This window comes from Papio anubis, chromosome 6 (genome assembly GCF_008728515.1).
Source record: "Papio anubis isolate 15944 chromosome 6, Panubis1.0, whole genome shotgun sequence".
In the NCBI taxonomy this organism is placed as follows: Eukaryota; Metazoa; Chordata; class Mammalia; order Primates; family Cercopithecidae; genus Papio; species Papio anubis.
The window spans coordinates 56,001,923-56,021,325 of NC_044981.1; the positions used below are offsets into that span (position 1 = coordinate 56,001,923).

Below are 19,403 nucleotides of genomic sequence, written 5' to 3' on the forward strand. Positions count from 1 at the left end.
TGGATGCCTAACAGGCAGTTCAGACTTAACATGGACAAAACTGAATCTCTTTTAGTTTTTCTTCCAGATTTGTTCTTGCTTCTATTAGTGAGTAGCATCTTCATTCTTACCTTGCATAGGGACCAAAAAATCATCTGTCTTTGACCTGCAGCTAGAATGTTGGTGAAAAGTCACAAGCTCCTGTTGCAAATGTCCTGTTTCCTTAAGTCCTTTGTTGCCCATATGTTTATGATATGTCTTTAATCAAAAATATTTACTGTACTTTTAGGTAATGTTAATGTAATTTAAAAAATCAGTGGCAACTTATGGCAAATACATGTGTTTTTTGGTAGTTGACTTTAAAATTATGTGAACTCTTTGATAGTTCACATGAGAGCACTGTTGAAGCATCTTGGTAGGACAGATTTTAGTTCATGCTGGTGTTAATTTGCATTTGATTAAAATAAACTGAGGGGGAAATAAATCAGGCACAAATAGCAGAACAGGAAAATCAAGCTTTACATTTGGTGCTCTGTGCTTTGTTCAGAGGATCTTGTGACCATTCATTCAAAACATTTTACTAAAGAAAACAAAATTTAACTAAGACATGCAAGATGAAAATCTCTCCCTCCTCCTAGTTTTATAACTGTTGATGGTTCTTTAGTCACAACAAAGTGTATTTTTATTTAAAGACTGTGGCTGCTTCAAAATAATACTATTTGGGGCTTCCTGTGTGTATTGAGACCCCTTGGAACTAACATTGCCTATGGGTTTTTGTTCCCTTTCACTTTTCCTAAGATATGTAATAAAACATGAAGACGTCAAGTATAAAGGATGGCAATTGCTCAGACTTGTCCTTTGCTTGTCTGGTTATCCATCAAACACTATCAGCGTGATTGTGCCAGAAAATATGAAATAATGTCATTGGAAAGCAATCAGTCAACTGTATGTCAAGGTCATTTAAAAGTCTCAGCCAGCTGTTCTGATATCAAAGAGCATTTTACAAATATGATATATTAAAATGATTACTCTTAGGAAGTGTATCCCCAAACATGTTTACTTTACCCTCACTCTTGATTTTATGCCTTGGTACTTTGAGTAGGATAGGGCAGGTATAGATAATAGTATGTCACAGTGGTCTAGAATCTACACCCTTCTTCCTTGTATGATATTATCTAGGGTCCATTCCATCATGAAAGTGGCAGGTCATCATTTTGGGCAGTCAGAAAAATAGGCAGTTGTTATAATAGCTACATTGTTTTTTAAAAACTTATGCAAGCAGGTAAGGGTTTTTTTACTTTTAGACCAGCATCTTTTCTAATTATTGTCTGTAATCTAAAAGAAGATAGAAAAATGTCATAACCTAAGGAAACAAGGAATAAGAAAAATATCTACTTTTTGTAAGAATGGAATTTTGCATGTAATTTTGATTTACTAGGTGACCTAAATTAGCAGGGAGCTGATTTATATTTTTACTGGTATTAATACATTAAATTGAGGGGCTCCTGTGTTGTTAAAGGAATTCTGTGTTATTTGAAACTTCTGTGAATTTAGAAATGAGAAGACATCAGTGATCTAGGTTGCTACGTGCGATGATTCCTAATTTTGTAAGGGAAAAAAAGGGAGATGGAAAAGGATTTGGAACAACCCTGATGTGTTTGTTACAACATTTCAAAATATGTCTATTTCATTTTCCTTCCAACATCCTCAATAATATTAAATGAGTTTTGTCTCTGAATTTGTGATGAATTAAATATTTGTGAAATGCATCCTATGTAATGTTGGATCAGAAGGCTGAGGTGAAAATTCCAATTGGCATAAATGTGCTTATCACAGTAAAGACATTATACTTTTCTATTTTCATTCCATAATCAATGGTTTCTGTTGATTTTTGTGTTTTAGCAATGAAAATTATTTACTTTTCATGTTCTGTTTTGTTTTAAATATAATTAGGAAAGTTTTATAATTAATCACAGGTCTCTAGTTTTAATAGGCAAAACATGTTTATGTGTAATTAAAGTTAGTCACATAGTTTAAGAAGCTCCTTTTAGAAGGGCTTAAAAATAGAAATCCTTTAGTAGAGGAAAAAATTATGTAATAGTCTCATTTATTTTTAAAGAAAAACTGTAGGATTCGTTTATGAATAAACAAAATAGCTTAAATTTAAATGAAACTGAATGAGTCAAAAAATAGTGCAATATCCGATTATTTCAGTTAGATAAATAAACCGTGAATGAGATGTAGAGGCACACTGGGCTGTTCTATATTTAACTAAAAACATTTTCAACATCTACAAAGGCAAGATGTCTATCAAGGAAGACATCATTGTGCTCTAAGAGAGCAGAGAAAATTAAGTCACAGAGGCGAGAAAAAGTAGCTGCAGTACTAAGCAAATGAATACTTTCTGCAGCATCTGTTAACATAAACATTAGAGGTATGTTGTTAGCCATCTGGGGCTACCATCCTTGAATTATACATTTGGATCAGTGGTTTGAGGTTCAGCTGTGGGGGAAATAGAAATCTCTATGTATTCTTGTTGATTACTTGCCCTTCAGTTCTTCAAGCGCATTTCCAAGGACTATGTTTTGTTACACAACAGATTGCTGTCACTGAGGCATTAGTAATAATCTTGTCCACCTCCTACATGCCACTCCCCATTGCTTGTTGTTTCATTTTGTTTTTGTTTTTGAGACAGGGTCTTGCTTTGTCGCCTAGGCTGGAGTGTAGTGGTACAGTCATAGCTAACTGCAGCCTCGATCTCCTGAGCTCAAGCAATCCTTCCACCTCAGCCTCTCAAGTAGCTGGGATTACAGGCATGTGCCGCCACACCCAGCTGATTTTTTTTATTTTTAGTGGAGATGAAGTCTTATATTGCCCAGGCTGGTCTCGAACTCCTGAGCTGAAGCAGTCCTCCTGCCTGGGCCTCCCTAAGTGCTGGGATTGCAGACTTGAGCCACTGCACTCAGCCCACTCTCATTTGTTTTACAGCCATTCCCAAATGTTAACGAAAGTCCAAATTGGGGGAAAAAGAGTTCCTGCAGAAAATGATAGTGTATATTTTCATATACATGTCTTTTCTGTGTCTCTTCACTTTGGTAATTAATATAATTGTGGAACCTTTGACATTGATTTTAGATTACTTAATAAAGAATGTATTTAAGTGTAGTGCAGAATAGATTATCTTTAATGTTTGCAAAAAGTGGTACACTGTTTAGTAATATTTAGGGAAAACAGTAAGAGTGCCAGTGTAATGGGCAGGCTATATGTCTGGAAACAGTCTCAGCAGGAAGTTAAAGGAATCATGGCCTATACTGTTTACAGAAGATAAACAACATGCACTATGAAACCCACTATTCAGTCTGGGCCATCTTTTAAACATTTACTGGAAGCCTGTAGATACAGTTGGCAACTCCAGTGTACATAGTAGAATTTATGTGCATATTTAGGAATTTCTATGAGAAACTTTCACATAATAAGATTTTGCACAAGATTAATGCTTACAATAAACAGTAAAGGAATGGTTTTGGTTCTGGAAAACCTAGATAAGCGTTTATTTTCTTACATTAAATAAGAAATTGACAAACGTATGTTTAGGTAAATATGGTATAGATGTTTAGGAGACAAAAATGATGAATGAAAATACAGTAATAATAAGGAACTTTAGAACTTCAGTTATTGCCTCACAAATTTATTAAATGAATGAAAAAAATCTAGGAATTTAAATGGTTTTTAGAGTCTTTGCATAAAAAGATTTTTGGCTGACAAAAATGTCATCTTTCTCTAAATGGTGGTAGTCACATGAAATGACACAGTGAAAAGATCCAGAATCGTCTCAGCCAACTCCCAGCTTCAGTTGTACCACCAAAGACTTATCTCAGGTGGGCTGTAAGGAGTGAAAATGTAGTAATATGTTTTCTAAAGTAATAAAATAGCCAAATGTATGGGGCTAAACGTACTAAGGAATAGATAAAACCATAGGATAACAATGACACTGTGTTACTCAGTGGTAAAATAATTAAACATATTTATAGTAAAAGCAAGAACATGTTCTAGAGTCAAATGTATACATTTTTAAGATAACTGTATGAGATTAAAGGAAGTTGATGGTTAGGGCATAAAGGTCACCTGTTGTTCACCCTCCTTGAATGTTCCAGGTACCTTTGGCTGAACAGTTTGAGAGGTCTTGAGGAGCCTCAGAGATAATATCCCTGTTAGTGATATTGCGAGGATTGGAGTTTATGTAGAATTCCTGCACATAGTAAAACATGAGGAATGCCAACTGCATGCTGCATTCTTATTCCATAAGAGCAATTCCTAAAGAGGCTAAACAAAAGGTTGACAGTTCAAGCTGTCCAGTACCAATGCAAAAAATAAAATACATTGAATTCTGTTTGCCAGATCTTTCTTTTGCTTATGAGAAATGTAATTGTGAAACTGCTTGCTATAATAGCTTAAGAATTTTGAACCCAAATTATCAGGGTACTCTGGAAGTAAAATGATTTTATGGGTGTTTTACTCTAAGGGAGAAAAGTCAGTGATCCATGTACATTTATCACTGCATATCTCTTAATACCTTTTTTTCCCCTTGCTCAAGCGATTGTTTTACATTTCTAAATGATGTAGAGCATCAGTAAGGTGCTTAGGTTAGCCTTTGAATAACAAGCTTCTTTTCACACCATAGGTTTCATGATCAAAAATCAGTACTGGGATGTCTGCTTGCACTATTCCCAGGTTTGCTTCCTCGGTTCTTCATATCATCCAGACCCCTGAACTGGAAATATCTTGTTAACTCTGCACTGTTTAATATTCTTTGGAAATTAAACTACTTGGGCATGTTTAGAGCTCAAATGGAATCTATGCGTTTTGCTTGACAAGGTCGTTGGTTGCTTTTTAGAGCTTACATATTGAAAATCATGTTTGCAGCCAGCTGATAGAGAAATTTCCATGTATCAAAGCATTGTAGTGATGAAACCACCTCTGTTGTGAAGATCAACTGAAATAATGTGTGTGAGAGCCCTGTGGAAACCAAAAAGTGCTGTGGGCATTTGAACACTCGACTGTTAAGATTAGTGATGAACAGCATCTCAGCCTGCCAAGGGAGGACATGAAACTGGAGAACAAATTTGGTTCCAGGAGTAAGGGGAAATGTAATGTGGAATCTCACAGTTTGGGGTTTGTAATTGGGATCTGTTGCTATTATAAGAAAATGTAGTTCAAAAGACACAGGATTTTCTGTTGTTAAAATCAATGAAGTTAAAAGAGCAGCTGCTTGTAAAAGTTAATTTTATTTGACATCTGCCTTGGTCCCAGTAATAAAAGTGATAGTTCTGTTGAACAACCTGTTCTCTCTAAAGCTATATCTTTTTGTTGCTGTGAGGTCTGTTTAAATGTTGCCTTTTGATTTAAAAAAAATTTTTCCTGATCTATAAATTGTTTATCTCTTAGAATACATATATAAGCATAACCTATGCATCTTTAATTTACCAGAAAAGTGCTGGTAAAAACAGATTTCTAGATTTTGAGTTGGCACTCATGGGAGTTACAAAATGCAGTAGGAGCCATCTCAAATCTTATGTGAAATGAGAAGAATGCGAAGACATTTTGAAAAATATTCCTTATTTGTTTTCCATTAAAATATTTGGTTCTTTGTCATTTTACATAATAAATAATATTCATCTCTTTGTCATTTGTAAATAATAAATGCCACCGCCCTAATACCACTGTAAGAGAGTACTATGCTGGTTCTTCGAATAGGCAATATTATATGAAAAGAAGGGACCTAAATTGTACTGATTACCTATCTTGGATTTCTTGATATTGTCATTCCTCTTGAGTTTTTGTAAGGAAGCTGAAGTGAGTGGTAGAGGGTAAAAACACCAGAGAACAAAATTGAGCAATATTTTCCAAGTGAGCATTGTTTTCCTGTCATTTTTATGTGTTTTAATTTCGCCAGTGTTGGGTGAACAGTTCAGAGAAGGGATTTATTATTTTAAAATGAAGCCACCCTCTTGTTCTTCATTTTCAACAGATTGGGCCACTTTTGCTTTTAAAATGTCTGTTAACTCTTTAAGAACCACTTACCATATTTGCTTACGTATTTACCTCCTTGTGTATTCTTGTTCCCTCCCTTCGTGCTCATCATTTGACAAAGAAAATCATGAAAAATATGTTCTTCCTACAGGCCTTTATCAATCCCTTTAAACAATTCTGCTTCAAAATAGCAATTGGCTAACAGCAGAATCTTCTTTAGGGAGTTTTAAGAGCAACAGCCAGCTTCATAGCTGGAGGCAGAGGAACATTTTTTCACAGAGTGAAATTCATTTATTCTACGTGTACAGCAAGAGTTAAAGGAGCTACTGGTTATGTTTTATAACTAATCTATAATTGCTTAAAATCAGTGTTACACAACTTCAAGTATGTCGGCAAAAATTCTTGTTCCAATTAAGAATGGCACATGCCTGACAGATATCTCCAATCTTCCGTTCCTTATCCAGAGCAGACATTTCAATCTGTACTGTTTCCTGGATGTGGCTTGTAACTGATGGCATTTAGGACATGCTCCTTGGCATTTGAGGGAACAACAGAAACAAGGTGGTCATTCTCACCTTCTCCTGGCTCCTCTTCTGAAGCAGGCCATAAACCCTAGCCGACCTCCTCCTGAGGTAGGTTATAAAGCCTTCATCAGAGATGTGCCCTTCCTAAACCTGTCTTGTCTCTGAAGACACAGGGACAAAGAGAAGATTCTGAATAAACAGGACTTGCTAAGTTTCCCCCAGTTTATTACCGTTAGACTATACCCTTTTGTCCTTCAATCATACTTTTGCACAACTGTCCGTAAAAAACACACGTTTCCCTGTTTCTTTGGGTCTTCATTTCTGAAGGCTCCCATATCACGTAAAACTTAAATTTGTATGCTTTACTCTTGTTAATCTGCCTTTTGTTATAGGACTCTCAGTCATGAACCTAGTGATGGGAAAGAAAGATAATACTTTTTCTTTTCTACGGCATGAACCCTCAACATAGTGCCCTAATGAGCTCAATGACAGTTGGACATCCCTGTTTTATGCATATGATATGGGAAGGTTCAGCCAGCTCATGGCTTTATCTGCTACTTATTTGCTGATAACACTTAAATCTAAATCTAAATCTCTCCTGGTCTCTACATCCATATATATTTAGTTACCTCTTAGTTGAAAGCACCTCAAATTCAGCGTGCCTAAAATGAAACTTAAATTTTCCTTCATTTCCCACCTTCCTCTTCTGTACCCACTGTCTTGCAGTTGATAGAATTATCTACCTACCTGCATGTCCTCTCCATCTTCCCCTTCTCTGATAATAGTTCTATGGAGCATACCTTTACATATTTCATATGTACGTGTCTTCCTTTCTGTCGCTACTGCCTCTGCCATAATTTGGTTCTTCATCTTGGATCTCTAGATCACTGGAAGTGCCACCCTTTTGACCTCTTTGCCTCTACTTTAGCTTGCCCTCCTCCAAGCCATTCCTTACCCTGCTAGGAAATAAGTCAGTCTTCCCTCTCTTCCTCTCTTGAACTATTGCAAACACAACTGTGTGCAAAATAGTAGAACATTCATGTATTTACCTCCAGGAATTAACCAGTGTTAACATATTGTCAACCTAAAATAATCAAAAGGGTCACAGGCTAGTTTAAAGAGGGTTTATTCAAGCAAAAAGTTTGGACTAGCCACATGGGAAACACAGACTCCAAAGAATGGAAGGCAGTGTTCCTTCCATTCCCTTCCATTCCCTACAAAACGTAGGGAAGTTTAACACAATTTCAACATCTTTCTATGTTAGGCTTACTGCATACCTACAATGATTTGATTAGTTAAGGAGGTCTTTTTCTTTCTGGAAAGATATTTAACATTCCACACTGAAGATGTAACTGTCATGGAGTCTTGGGTGCCATCTGATCTAAGTTAGGTAAGGACAACAAAGAAGGCCAGTTAATCTGTAACAAAGGTCAGTAATTGGAAGCAGGGAGGTTTGGTCTCTCCTAGTTATTTACAGAACCAACACAATGAAAAGAAACATAAGCTAAAATCTGAGAAACAGAATTGCAAACATGTTAAGTGATTCAGTCTGCAGAGCTTTACTTCTTCCTTGGCATAAATTTAGAGGGTTGTATTTGCTTCAGAACTTTCTTGGATTGAATCCAAGGAAAGGATGAGAATATCTCTGATAAAACTGAAGCTTTCACTGTCCATAGTCTCCTTTCCTCTTGCTTTTCCTAGGTGCAACCAAAATTGCTTCCTACCCCACTTGTTAAAAAGTGTTATTGAATAGAGAATGTAATTCTAACAAGTAATTTTTCCATCCTGATGAAGTTTATTTTTAGCTATATTAAAGAGATCTAATTTAAGAGGGAAATCTAAAAAGAAAAAATATTTTCTGTTTGCTTTACTCTTGAAAAGATATGACAATCAAGCATGCTTTTTATCCAGATTTTTCTATTCTTGAGTAGATTTACCTTATAATTACTATTGGATTTCAGTTTTTTTTTTTTTTGAGACAGAGGTTTGCTCTTGTCACCCAGGCTGGAGTGCAGTGGCGCGATCTCTGCTCTTGTCTGCTCACTGAAACCTCTGCCTTCTGGGTTCAAGTGATTATCCTGCCTCAGCCTCTTGAGTAGCTGGGATTATAGGCGCCCGCCACCATGCCCAGCTGATTTTTGTATTTTTATAGAGATGGGGTTTCACCATGTTGGCCAGGCTGGTCTCGAACTCCTGACCTCAGGTGATCCACCAGCCTCGGCCTCCCAAAGTGCTAGGATTACAGGCATGAGCCACCGTGCCTAGCTGGATTTCAGTGTTCTTAAAACTTTATGTCCTTTTTAGGTGAGGTGTTTTGAGACAAACATTTTGGACTGTCTTTCAAAATAACTAACTTACCTGGAGCTGCAACTTATTTATTTAGGAATAATATCTTGAAAGGTGTTTAAACACACACTTTTATTTTAGCATTGTGATTTAAATAACAAAGGCTATTTCTTTACATTGGTCTGAGTCTTATTTGAATAGAGTCATATTTACACTGTCTGTTCCTTAGTTACTTTATATAAATTTTTCAAGCAGCCTCAGTCTTGGCTGGTTAGGTTTTTCTGTTCTTTTAAATGGGTGTTCATTGTAAATGACTTTGAACTTTCTATGTTTGAAATTTTTAATAATGTTGGGAAAATATACATTCAGCCAGTATTTCTGCTTTATTTGTAACAATCAGTTGGTGACCCAACCCCCTCCACCAAAAACCAGAGAGACATAGATTAGAAGGAAGGAACTATGTCATGGTCACTCTTTTGGTAGTGACTGTTATAGTATATTTTAAGAAATAAAAATAAACTTTTAGGCCCCCCAGCCAAGGGAACCCTAGAGAAACCTTAGAAGTTGAGTTCCCAGCCATGATGGAATGGGAGGTTGGACATGCCTCATTATGCCCCATCCCTTGCTAACTGCCATTAGGCTAAACAGAAATGAGCCCTTTGGAAAGACTCATTCCATCCCTGATACCAACCAACCACCTGATGCTCACGCTCCCTTTTGCAGTTTCCACACAACAGTTAACCAACATTCCCCCGTGACAAGAGACTACTAACCACAGAGTGGTTCAGGCCAGTCTATGGAGGATGCGCAGTGAGGGTTTTCATGTTCTCTGCTTCACCTTTTGATATCCGATGCCTGAAAGCTCCACCTTTGGATCATGCTGATGCCGCCATTTTTTTTACACGTGACTCATGAAGGGACGCGAACCTTAATTGCGTGTATGCATGCTTCTCCTTTCATAAATATTCATGACTCCTCCTACAGCTTATTAAATATGTGTATTTGGCTACCCTGTTCAGCATAAATTCCTATTTCCTTCGCTCCTCCCTCAAAGTGTCTGTTTCTGGCTTCTGGGTAGAGGCTATCTAGCCTATCAGAATGGCCATCCGGCAGGCTGCAACCCTTTATGAGAAATAACGCTTCTCTTTCCAGATTTATGAACCTCATCATTTTTCAGATGACAATCCAAAATTTGAGTTTTGGACTGCTAGTTTGGGGCTACTTGTTTCTTTTGAACCAGGAGGTCACAGTTTCAGCTACATTGCAGGGTAGTGCACTTGCCCTCCTTTTAACAGAAGGACTTGGATATTCCATTTAGCTGGAAATGAAAAGAGAAACGTGTATGACTCATCTACTTGATAGGACATATTTACTAATGAAAACAATTAGAAATATAAGACCAAAAGGATCAGGGTCAAGGGCAGACTTTTCTAAACTCATGCCTCTGTCAGAAATATTTGAGAGGGGTAAACCTTACATTCAGTCTCCAAAACTTAGTGAGTACTTACTGCATGCCATACCATTGTGCTGTTCTGAGCAGTTGGGGGAAAGCGATGACAAGACAGAAGAGATTCCTACCCTGACAGAGCTTATATTCTTGTGATGAGAGAAAGACATAGTCAGAAAATTAATCAGATAATTTCAGGTAGTGATAAATGTTGTGAGGTACCTGAGTAATAGCTAGAATACCCTGCTGCTTTACAAAGGGTTAGGGAATACCTACTGCTTTACCAGACCCTTGTTGGGAAAGTATAGATTCAGTCAGTATTTCTAACAATCAGTTAGTGACCCAGCCCTTTCCACCAAAAATCAGAGAGACATAGATTAGAAGGAAGGAACTATGGCTGGGCGCAGTGGCTCACGTCTACAATCCCAGCACTTTGGGAAGCCGACGCGGGTGGATCACTTGAGGTCGAGAATTTGAGACCAGCCTGGACAACATGGTGAAACCCCATCTCTACTAAAAATACAAAAATTAGCTGGGCGTGTTGGCACACACCTGTAATCCCAGCTACTCAGGAGGCTGAGGCAGGAGAATTACTTGAACATGGGAGGCGGAGGTTGCAGTGGGCTGAGATCACACCACTGCACTCCAGCCTGGGTGACAAAGCAAGGCTCTGTCTAAAAAAAAAAGAAGGAACTATGTTGTGGTCAATCTTTTGGTAGTGCCTGTTATAGTATATCTTGAGAAATAAAATTCCCAACCCTTGGTAAAGTGTCAGTTACCCTTTACCAAAGGTTAGGGAAGGCCTCTGTGAGGAGGTGATATTTGAGCCAAATCCCTAATGACATGAAGAAATTTTCCATGAAAAAATTTGGGAGTCTTGAAGACTAAAAATCTGTGAGGTAAAGTGAATCTTGAAGAGTGCTGTCCTATTTTGAGAGGTGGGGGACTCAAAGGAGACAGAGGTGCTCTGAGATTAGGTGAAGGCTTCTGGCCATGCCAGCAACTAGTTGCTTATGGCCTGAGGAACCTGCTTTCCTAATGTATAAAATGACAAAGTTGGACCAGGCACCTCCAGACTCTCTTTTGTCTCTTGTACTTTGAATGTATTTGATATTTATGGGCATTTTTCTTTATTTTTATAATTTAGGAGGGTACAAGTGTAGTTTTCTTACATGGATATATTGTGTAGTGGTGAAGTCTAGAGTAATCACCTGATTTATTAGCATTTAATGGAGGATTAATAGTTGGTAAAATGCATTATTTTTGTAACCAAATATATGTCAAAGGGCAAAATTTACTCAGTGATACTTATTTTTAAAATAAGATTTATCTAAGAGTTAGTAATCTGTTATACTTGTCTAAAAACAGTGGAAACTGTATTGGTTAATTCAGTTTGCTAATATAGTTTTAATAATGAAAGGACATCTTAACTCACCCCTAACCTTTCAGCAAAATTTACTCAGTGACACTTATTTTTAAAATGAGATTTATCTAAGAGTTAGTAATCTGTTATACTTGTCTAAAAACAGTGGAAACTGTATTGGTTAATTCAGTTTGCTAATATAGTTTTAATAATGAAAGGACATCTTAACTCACCCCTAACCTTTCAACAATAATGAGAAATAAGCTATAAGTTATGCCAACTTCTATGATGGTTCCCATGAAATAGCCCTAACTTAGACAACTCGTTTAGGCTTTGCAGATGCAAACTGTGATAGATCTTCCTTCTCTTTCATTCTTGGTGATTTATGTGTCAGGTATATTGTTGTGTTTTCTATAAAAAGAAAAAAAATTAAAACATAGTTGGAAGCCAAAGTCGATTTAACCTGGATAGATACAGCTTTCTGGTTGTAGAGGAAATGCTAAAAATCTTACTGTGACAGTGTATTGCTTTCTTGGAAGACTTGATAATTGTTACTTAGTTTAGTTTTGATTTATATTTAGTTTTGCTCAAAGGAGGGATTTGAAAAGCTTTATGAAATATAGACATATACTTTCATTTTTATCAATTAATGAAATTACATAGTTGTAATTTCTTGAATTTATTACATATTCAATAAATACTTGCTAAACTAAACATCTGTTGTGTTGCAAGTGCTAGGGATGCAGTTACCAATCACAGTCCAGTGGATGTAAGTAGTAACTACGTTAGCTCAGAGAAAAATTTCAGAAGAAATGGAGCCAACATTTCCTAAAATGAAGTTTGCATTCTGTCAGCAAAAGGTTAGCAGATGGGTTTGCCACTTTAAAGAGCTTTGAAATAGCTTTATTACTTCATATCCTTAGCATGGAGAGATGCATGCTTTTTTTGTAAATGCTAATTGTTTTAAAAGTTGAAAAGAAAATCTTTGGAAAACTCAAAAATCTTCCTTGAAATAATTTTACTCAGATCATTGGCCTCTCCCTGTCTTAAGAATCATTCTTGCTAGATTCAATCTTGAAAATAAGTTGGAGGTGGGAAGGGGAGGATGGGAGAATGCATATCATCGAACACATGTGTTCCAGAAAACTGGAGCTATGGAAAATTTCTGCCTGATGTGCTGTCATTGTGTTTTGTGGAATTGGCAGAAGCTGTATCGGCAGTCACTCATTCAGTGCCTATTGTTTCAGTAATGCCGCCTAAAAGGAAAATTTTAAGAAAATATCTGATGAAAGACTGATGTAATAACTTTACCCTGGGAGCCTGAGGGAATTACTAGATGATTTTAATGAGGGGTGTGGTTAACTTTCATTTTGAAAATTTCACTCTGACCTTGGTATAAATTAGGAAGGGGCAAGAATGGCAGCAGAAATAACAGTGGAGATGTATTAATAGTTTAGGGAAAAGGAAATGAAGGCTGAAATTAAGAGGAAGGTGTAGATTTGAAAATCTTTCCTATATGGACTGAACAGACATCTAGAAATATTTTGCTTTTACTGAGGTATTTTTTGTTTGCCTCTATTTAGAAAAGATAGTTTGATTAGAAGGCATACTATATAGATTGACAGAAGTGACTGAAAAAGCCCACTCTGTCTGCTCTGTTTTCAGAGAATTGACTTTCGAAATGTCTAGATAAATCGTTTAAATCATTTTAGAAAACAGCTTTGGTTCTGAGACATGAAATCTCTTGAACAATGAAAATGGCATTTTTGTAACAGGATTTGACATTAACAGGTAAAGGATGTATTAAAGTATTCAAGTGTTTTGTTTATAGAATTTGATAACCTTGATAACATCTTTCATGTTTCAAAATACAAGACTTAGCATTTCTCAGGGATACTGAAAGTGTATTGATTGTGCTAAAATTGCAGCAGATTAATTGTCTCACTTTATCGTATTTTAAATTAGTAACTTTGTCAACGTGTTGACTCTTGTACAAAATTGGGGAAAGCTTCTCCATTATCATTAGAAATTATTTAATAAAAGTGACTTCATATATGGCACTTTGGTCAACTTTTTTTCAAAAAAAGTTATATTTTTAGATGATATTTTTATTTTTATTTGCATAATATAATTAGATTTGATGAATTAAATGTCTGTTTTCCATTTTTAGGAAATTGTAATTAATGTATTAAAAAAATTAAAAAGAAGGATACACTATATAAACCCAAAGGGTATCTTTCAGTTTGTTGCTTGCCTTACGGTTCTTTTTTGTGAATTGTTAAATGATTGATTAGTAAAATATGAGAACCATTTTGATCATAATTGAATCCTGAAGAGATTTATCTTTTATTTTTGTTTTGATGTTTTATTAAGTTTACCTCAAACTGTCAGATTACTTTGAATGGATGTCTTTAATTTCCTTGTGTCAAATTCTTATAAAAAGGCATTCTCTTAAGAACATAGAAGAAAATAGAGATATATAGATGTATAATTAATATTGTTGTAATAAAATAGATCAGAAATTCACATTTGTTGATATGCTGTCAAGTTGGTACACAGTATTGGCTCTGACTTATTTCCTAGCTCAATTTGAGGTCATATTTTAATATTAAATACTTTGAGTTGCTTCTGTATACTTAAAAGATATTCTTGGTTCCTTATAGTCATGCAGCTGACAGAATGAAGTACATACACTTCTATATGTAACCAGTTTCACAGTGGCATAGCTATAAATCAGAATTTCTCTTCCCAATTTCTTCATCATCTTAGGACTCAGTGCTACAAGATTGGTTGTTATACAATTTTATATTTAGAAGTTTTTACATTTTTATTTACAAAGATAATAGTCTTATAAGTGAATGCTTTTTCATGAACTCAGGACACTCCCTTTTACTCTCTGTTTTGCTCACCTTTTTCTTTACTTTTAAACTTAGTGACATATCCTGTGTCCTTAGAACCATGTAGCTAACTTTGATCGCGTAATGTGTCAGGTTTTTATATAATTTCTTGATTTGAGAAAAGAGAAATATAACCTTATGTTTTTAAGTATTGCCTCCCTATCTGCTTTTCAACTCGTTTTACATTTAGTATTCAAATATGTTCAGTGTTCAGCCTTTGCTGTTTTTACTAATTTTCTTCCCTGCTTTTAGTTAACAGCCAGGTCCTTGCCTGCTGTGCAGTCTGATGAAAGACTTCAGCCGCTGCTCAACCACCTCAGGTAATATAAAGGCACAGCCTTGTTATGCGTATAAATCCAAGTGCAGTAAAGTGAATAAAGTGTATTAAAGTGGTGAAACCCCTTCGATTACTAAAAACTTATTTTTTTTTTTTTTGCTTTCATTCCATTATTCCAATTGAAGTTGTTAATACCATGTACTTGTTACCCTTGACTTTAGGGCACTGTAGATAGCTCTTTTAATTCAACAACAGTGTGCAGAACTGCTTGATAAGTTTAAGTTAAATGAGTAGAGATAACTAACATTACAGAAAGATCTCGAATGAGCTATTTTTGTAAGTACAAGGTTAAGGCATACTTTTATTGAGGATAGATGAGATGGATGGAGTTCATTTCTAAATACAAAAATTATATAGTCTCATTATTTAAAAAATAAAGTTAGAAAATACAGGAAAGGAAAAGGAAAAAACTATCATTACTGCTCAGAAATAATATTTATCCTATGTTTTTATTTTAATTTTAATTTTTTTAATTTTTATTTTTTGAGATAGAATCTTGTTCTGTTGCCCAGACTCGAGAGCAGTGATGCGATCCCCGCTCACTGCAACCTCCGCCTCCTGAGTTCAAGCAATTTTTGTGCCTCAGCTTCCCGAGTAGCTAGGATTACAGGTGCGGGGCACCTCGCCTGGTTAATTTTTGTATTTTTAGTAGAGAGAGAGTTTCGCCATATTGGCCAGACTGGTCTTGAACTCCTGACCTCAGGTGATCCACCTGCCTCAGCCTCCCAAGGTGCTGGGATTACAGGGGTAAGCCACCATACCCTGCCTTTCTATGTTTTTGTTATTTTTGTTGTTGTTTTTTACTTAGTGTTGAAATTATCGTTTATGTGACAATTTTTTCCATTTTTATAAACATTGTAATATTTTTTACCTTAGTATTAAAATCTTTCTAAAAACATTGTTGTTAGTGACTACATTATATTTTCTTGTATATCTGTACTGTAGCATATTTATCTCCTTTTGGGAAACTTTAGACCATTTCCAGTTTTTTTCCTAACTGTAAAACAATGCTATATGTTAACCTTTATCTGTATTTTAGATCATTTTCTTAGGGTAGGTTTTCAGAATTGAAATTACTTTGTCAAAGGGTGTGAACCATTTTAAAGATTTAAGTATGTATGTATATTTCTTTTTCAAAATCCTATTCTACCTATACACTCATATTTGTATAAGACTGCCATGTTACTATATTCTGAACAAGATAGGGCAGTCAAAACAGTTGCTAATGGGTTAGACATAGGGATACTATTGTGATCCTGTGCATTTTGTTGGTAATAATAATTCATTTTCCTTATTTTGAGGTGGGATTGACTACCTGTATTCTTTGCTCACTTATTGATAGCATCTCCTGATCTTATTTGCTCTTACATACTTTAAAGGGTAGTAACTCTTTGTTGTATTTGTTACATACTTTTTTTCTAAAATTCTAAAATTGTATTAGTCAACATACCTACATTTTCAAGTTTTATATAGTCAAGCACCAATAGTGTTTTCCTTTATGGTTTTGAAAAATTCTTTTTAAACTTCTCTTTCAGAAGTGTGGATAGATTTTACTTTCTGGTATCTTTTAGTTTTCTTTATTTTTCCTTTATTTCTTCCTCCCCTCTCCCCTTTCCTTGCCTTTTCTTCCTGCTCTCCAGTAACTGTTCCTTCCCAGACAGCTTTATAACCTTTGTATAATTGTTTTGTTGGGTTAGGAAGAAGGGAGGGTTGATCAAATCTAATATTTCAGCAGGGACTGAATAGCATACATTTTCATATATAACAACATTTATATATGATTGTTAAATTTACTAGAGCTCTGTGTCAGTGAGTTAAGAATCTCAGAAATTGATTTTGAGTATCTTGCTTAATGCCCACCTGCCGCATTCAACTCTGTTGGCAGTTTTGTCTCTTGAGTATATCTCTTGCTATCATAGCCTCTTGTCTGTTTGCTTTGCCCTTTCTAATATATTTTACATCATTGCCATATGTGTTTATATTATTCCTTGGCTTAAGACCCATCTCTGCCTCTCCAATTTCATTCTGGAGTAAGCCAGAACTTCTTAGCCTGGCATAAGAGGTCCTTCTGGAAGAGGCCTGGGCTGTCTGTCTCTTTGGACTCCTGTTTTAACACTGAGATCCTAATTTCACCAAATGCCATGAAGTTCCTTTAACACAACATGCTTTTTGCTCACTCACCTCTATGACCTTCCGAATATTTTTCCTTCTGCCACTTCTATTTATGTAAATTTATAGATATATACTATATATATAATTTTAAACATTTTAAATGTATTTAATATAATTTTAAGGTATTTTAAATGTATTTAATACAATTTTAAAATATTTTAAATATATATAATATATATTTTATTTATATTTAAAGTATATTGTAGATGTATATAAATACGCAAATCTATATATATTCTCCCCATGCTCCGCTTTTACAATAACTTTTGCTTGTCTTTTAACTCACCTCAAGCATTACCTCTTCTGATAAGTTTTCCCTGACCATTAATTAGTTCACCTCCGTAGTCTGAATTGGAAGTCTTTTATAGATGTTTTCATAATATCCCATGCCTTCCTCTGTATTACAGAATTTGTGGTATTGTTATTGTTTGTTTACTGTTTGATTTCTCCATTATAGTATGTTTGAAAGCTTGTAAAGTGATGTTCATATTTGTGTTTTCAGTAGCTGAGACAGTATCTGGTGTATGATAGGTATTATATGTTTTGTTGAATGAATGAATGCAAGTTATATTAGTGAAATTTTGTTGTTTTTTTCTGCATAAAGTTTTTATAATTTATAAATCATACTGTCATATTTTTTTTCCTAGAAAACCACTGGTTCAAAAGGTAAAAACCTAAAGGGTAGAATCTTGCTTCTAGTTAATCTCACAGTTGATTCTGAGAGATGATGATGGATTCTCCTTCCTCCATCTGAGTATGGTAATTGCCAACTAGAATTTAGATTAACTACTGACACATCTCTTCGAGTCCTTGAAAGTTGCACAAACTGTACATTCATTTAAGGGCTTTTATTCTCTGTGGAGTTCACTCATGACTGGTTGCTAGGCAACCAGGACTAGATGCTACATGTAATATGTACCCACTGATGTTGCTTTTTTATTATTATTAAACCAAATGGTTTCTCATTTTATTGCCATGTCAGAGACATCTATATGTCGGGTGGCAGCTGATGTGCATAGTTTGACACTTCCTGTTCTACAAAGTAACCTTGTGATAAGCCTTTCAAGAATATTGAATTGTTGCTTTTGCTTGTCTAAATGTAATGTTTTTGTTTTATCTTCCTTTTGTCTAGTTCTAAACAGGAAATTATAATATTTGGTTTGAGAGATTGTAATAATAATTATGTTAGAAAAAAATTGATTTGCATGAACGGTGTAATTTAAATGTTACATAGAGGTGGATGGACATTAGGAGGTTGATACTGAGATCATTATTAGGTCTGATTTTGTTTATTGCCTCTGATGAGGAAAGAGGAACGATGAATAGCATTTTAATTAAATTTGTCAATAAAACTAATTTGGGAGATAATACAAAATACCTGTAAAAATTGAAGTAGCAATACAGAGATTCTCAAATCATTTTACAGGATTTAGAGACTCAAAGAGAATTAGGGTAACACCGCCAATCAAATAATCTAAAATATTGCTTAACAATATATATTATTTTGAGACTGCAGAAGTGATATGTCGAAACTTTTTTAGTTGAATCCAATTCTCAAGTACAGAAAAACATCGTGCTTCAATATCTTATGGCAGTACAACTGTGTTTTTAATTCATTAGTATCATCCATTCACTCATTAGTTACTTAGTGCCTATTATGTGCTTAGAATTAAAAGAAAACACACAATCTGTTTTCAGGGAGTTAGGTTTGGTTTCATTTGAGAGATAGGCACTTGAACAAGTTATAAAATTTGTAACATTTTCTATCAGAATTAAATACAATGTACATAATTTTATTAATTGAACTGTCTCCCTCGTGGAATTATCTCCTTAAGTAATCGGGCCATGACTTAATTGTTTTGGTTTCCGTGCATTCTAGCACAGTAGTGGCTCGCAGTGGGAGCTCAGATTGGACTGAAATTTATTGTTTTTTTGTTGTTGTTTTATTCTTATCAGTCAGCTTTCTCAGGCTGACTGGACTGAACTATAATCTCACTTGAGGGATAATGTTGTCATTAACTAAGGAGAATAAAGAAAGGAAGACAAGGCAATTAGGGAATGAATATGATTGCTTAGATGGTAATTTCAGTAGTTTCAGACATTTTAAGCTTGAGATACCTGTGGGGATGTATGTGGGGGAAGTTTAGTAAGTAGTTGAATGTAGACCCACAGTTGAAGAGTGAGGTTTACATCAGGGAGACATTTTCTAGTCATCACTGTGCAGGTCTTGGTTAAAATAAAGGGAATGGTTGAGATCACTCAGGAAGAGAGTATAGAGAGACAAGAAAAGAGTGAAGGGTTCTGAATTGAACCCACCGAATATCAGTGTTTAAATGACTTGTGATGGGCAGTGCGGGAGTTGGGATAT

The 19,403-nt window shown here is 35.3% G+C and overlaps 1 protein-coding gene and 1 long non-coding RNA gene across 2 annotated transcripts in view; both read left to right on the forward strand.

Annotated features, from left to right (window-relative positions):
* Positions 1-5,317, forward strand: part of LOC110742989 — a 64,104-nt gene extending 58,787 nt beyond the window's left edge. The window contains exon 2 of the long non-coding RNA XR_002521347.2: positions 3,774-5,317. This is a non-coding gene — a long non-coding RNA (uncharacterized LOC110742989). The remainder of the gene's footprint in view (positions 1-3,773) is intronic.
* Positions 1-19,403, forward strand: part of PRIM2 (DNA primase subunit 2) — a 315,731-nt gene that overhangs the window by 156,674 nt on the left and 139,654 nt on the right. Inside the window, exon 8 of the mRNA XM_021936782.2 lies at positions 14,779-14,846. Within this exon, the coding sequence (XP_021792474.2) occupies positions 14,779-14,846 (68 nt within the window). The remainder of the gene's footprint in view (positions 1-14,778; positions 14,847-19,403) is intronic.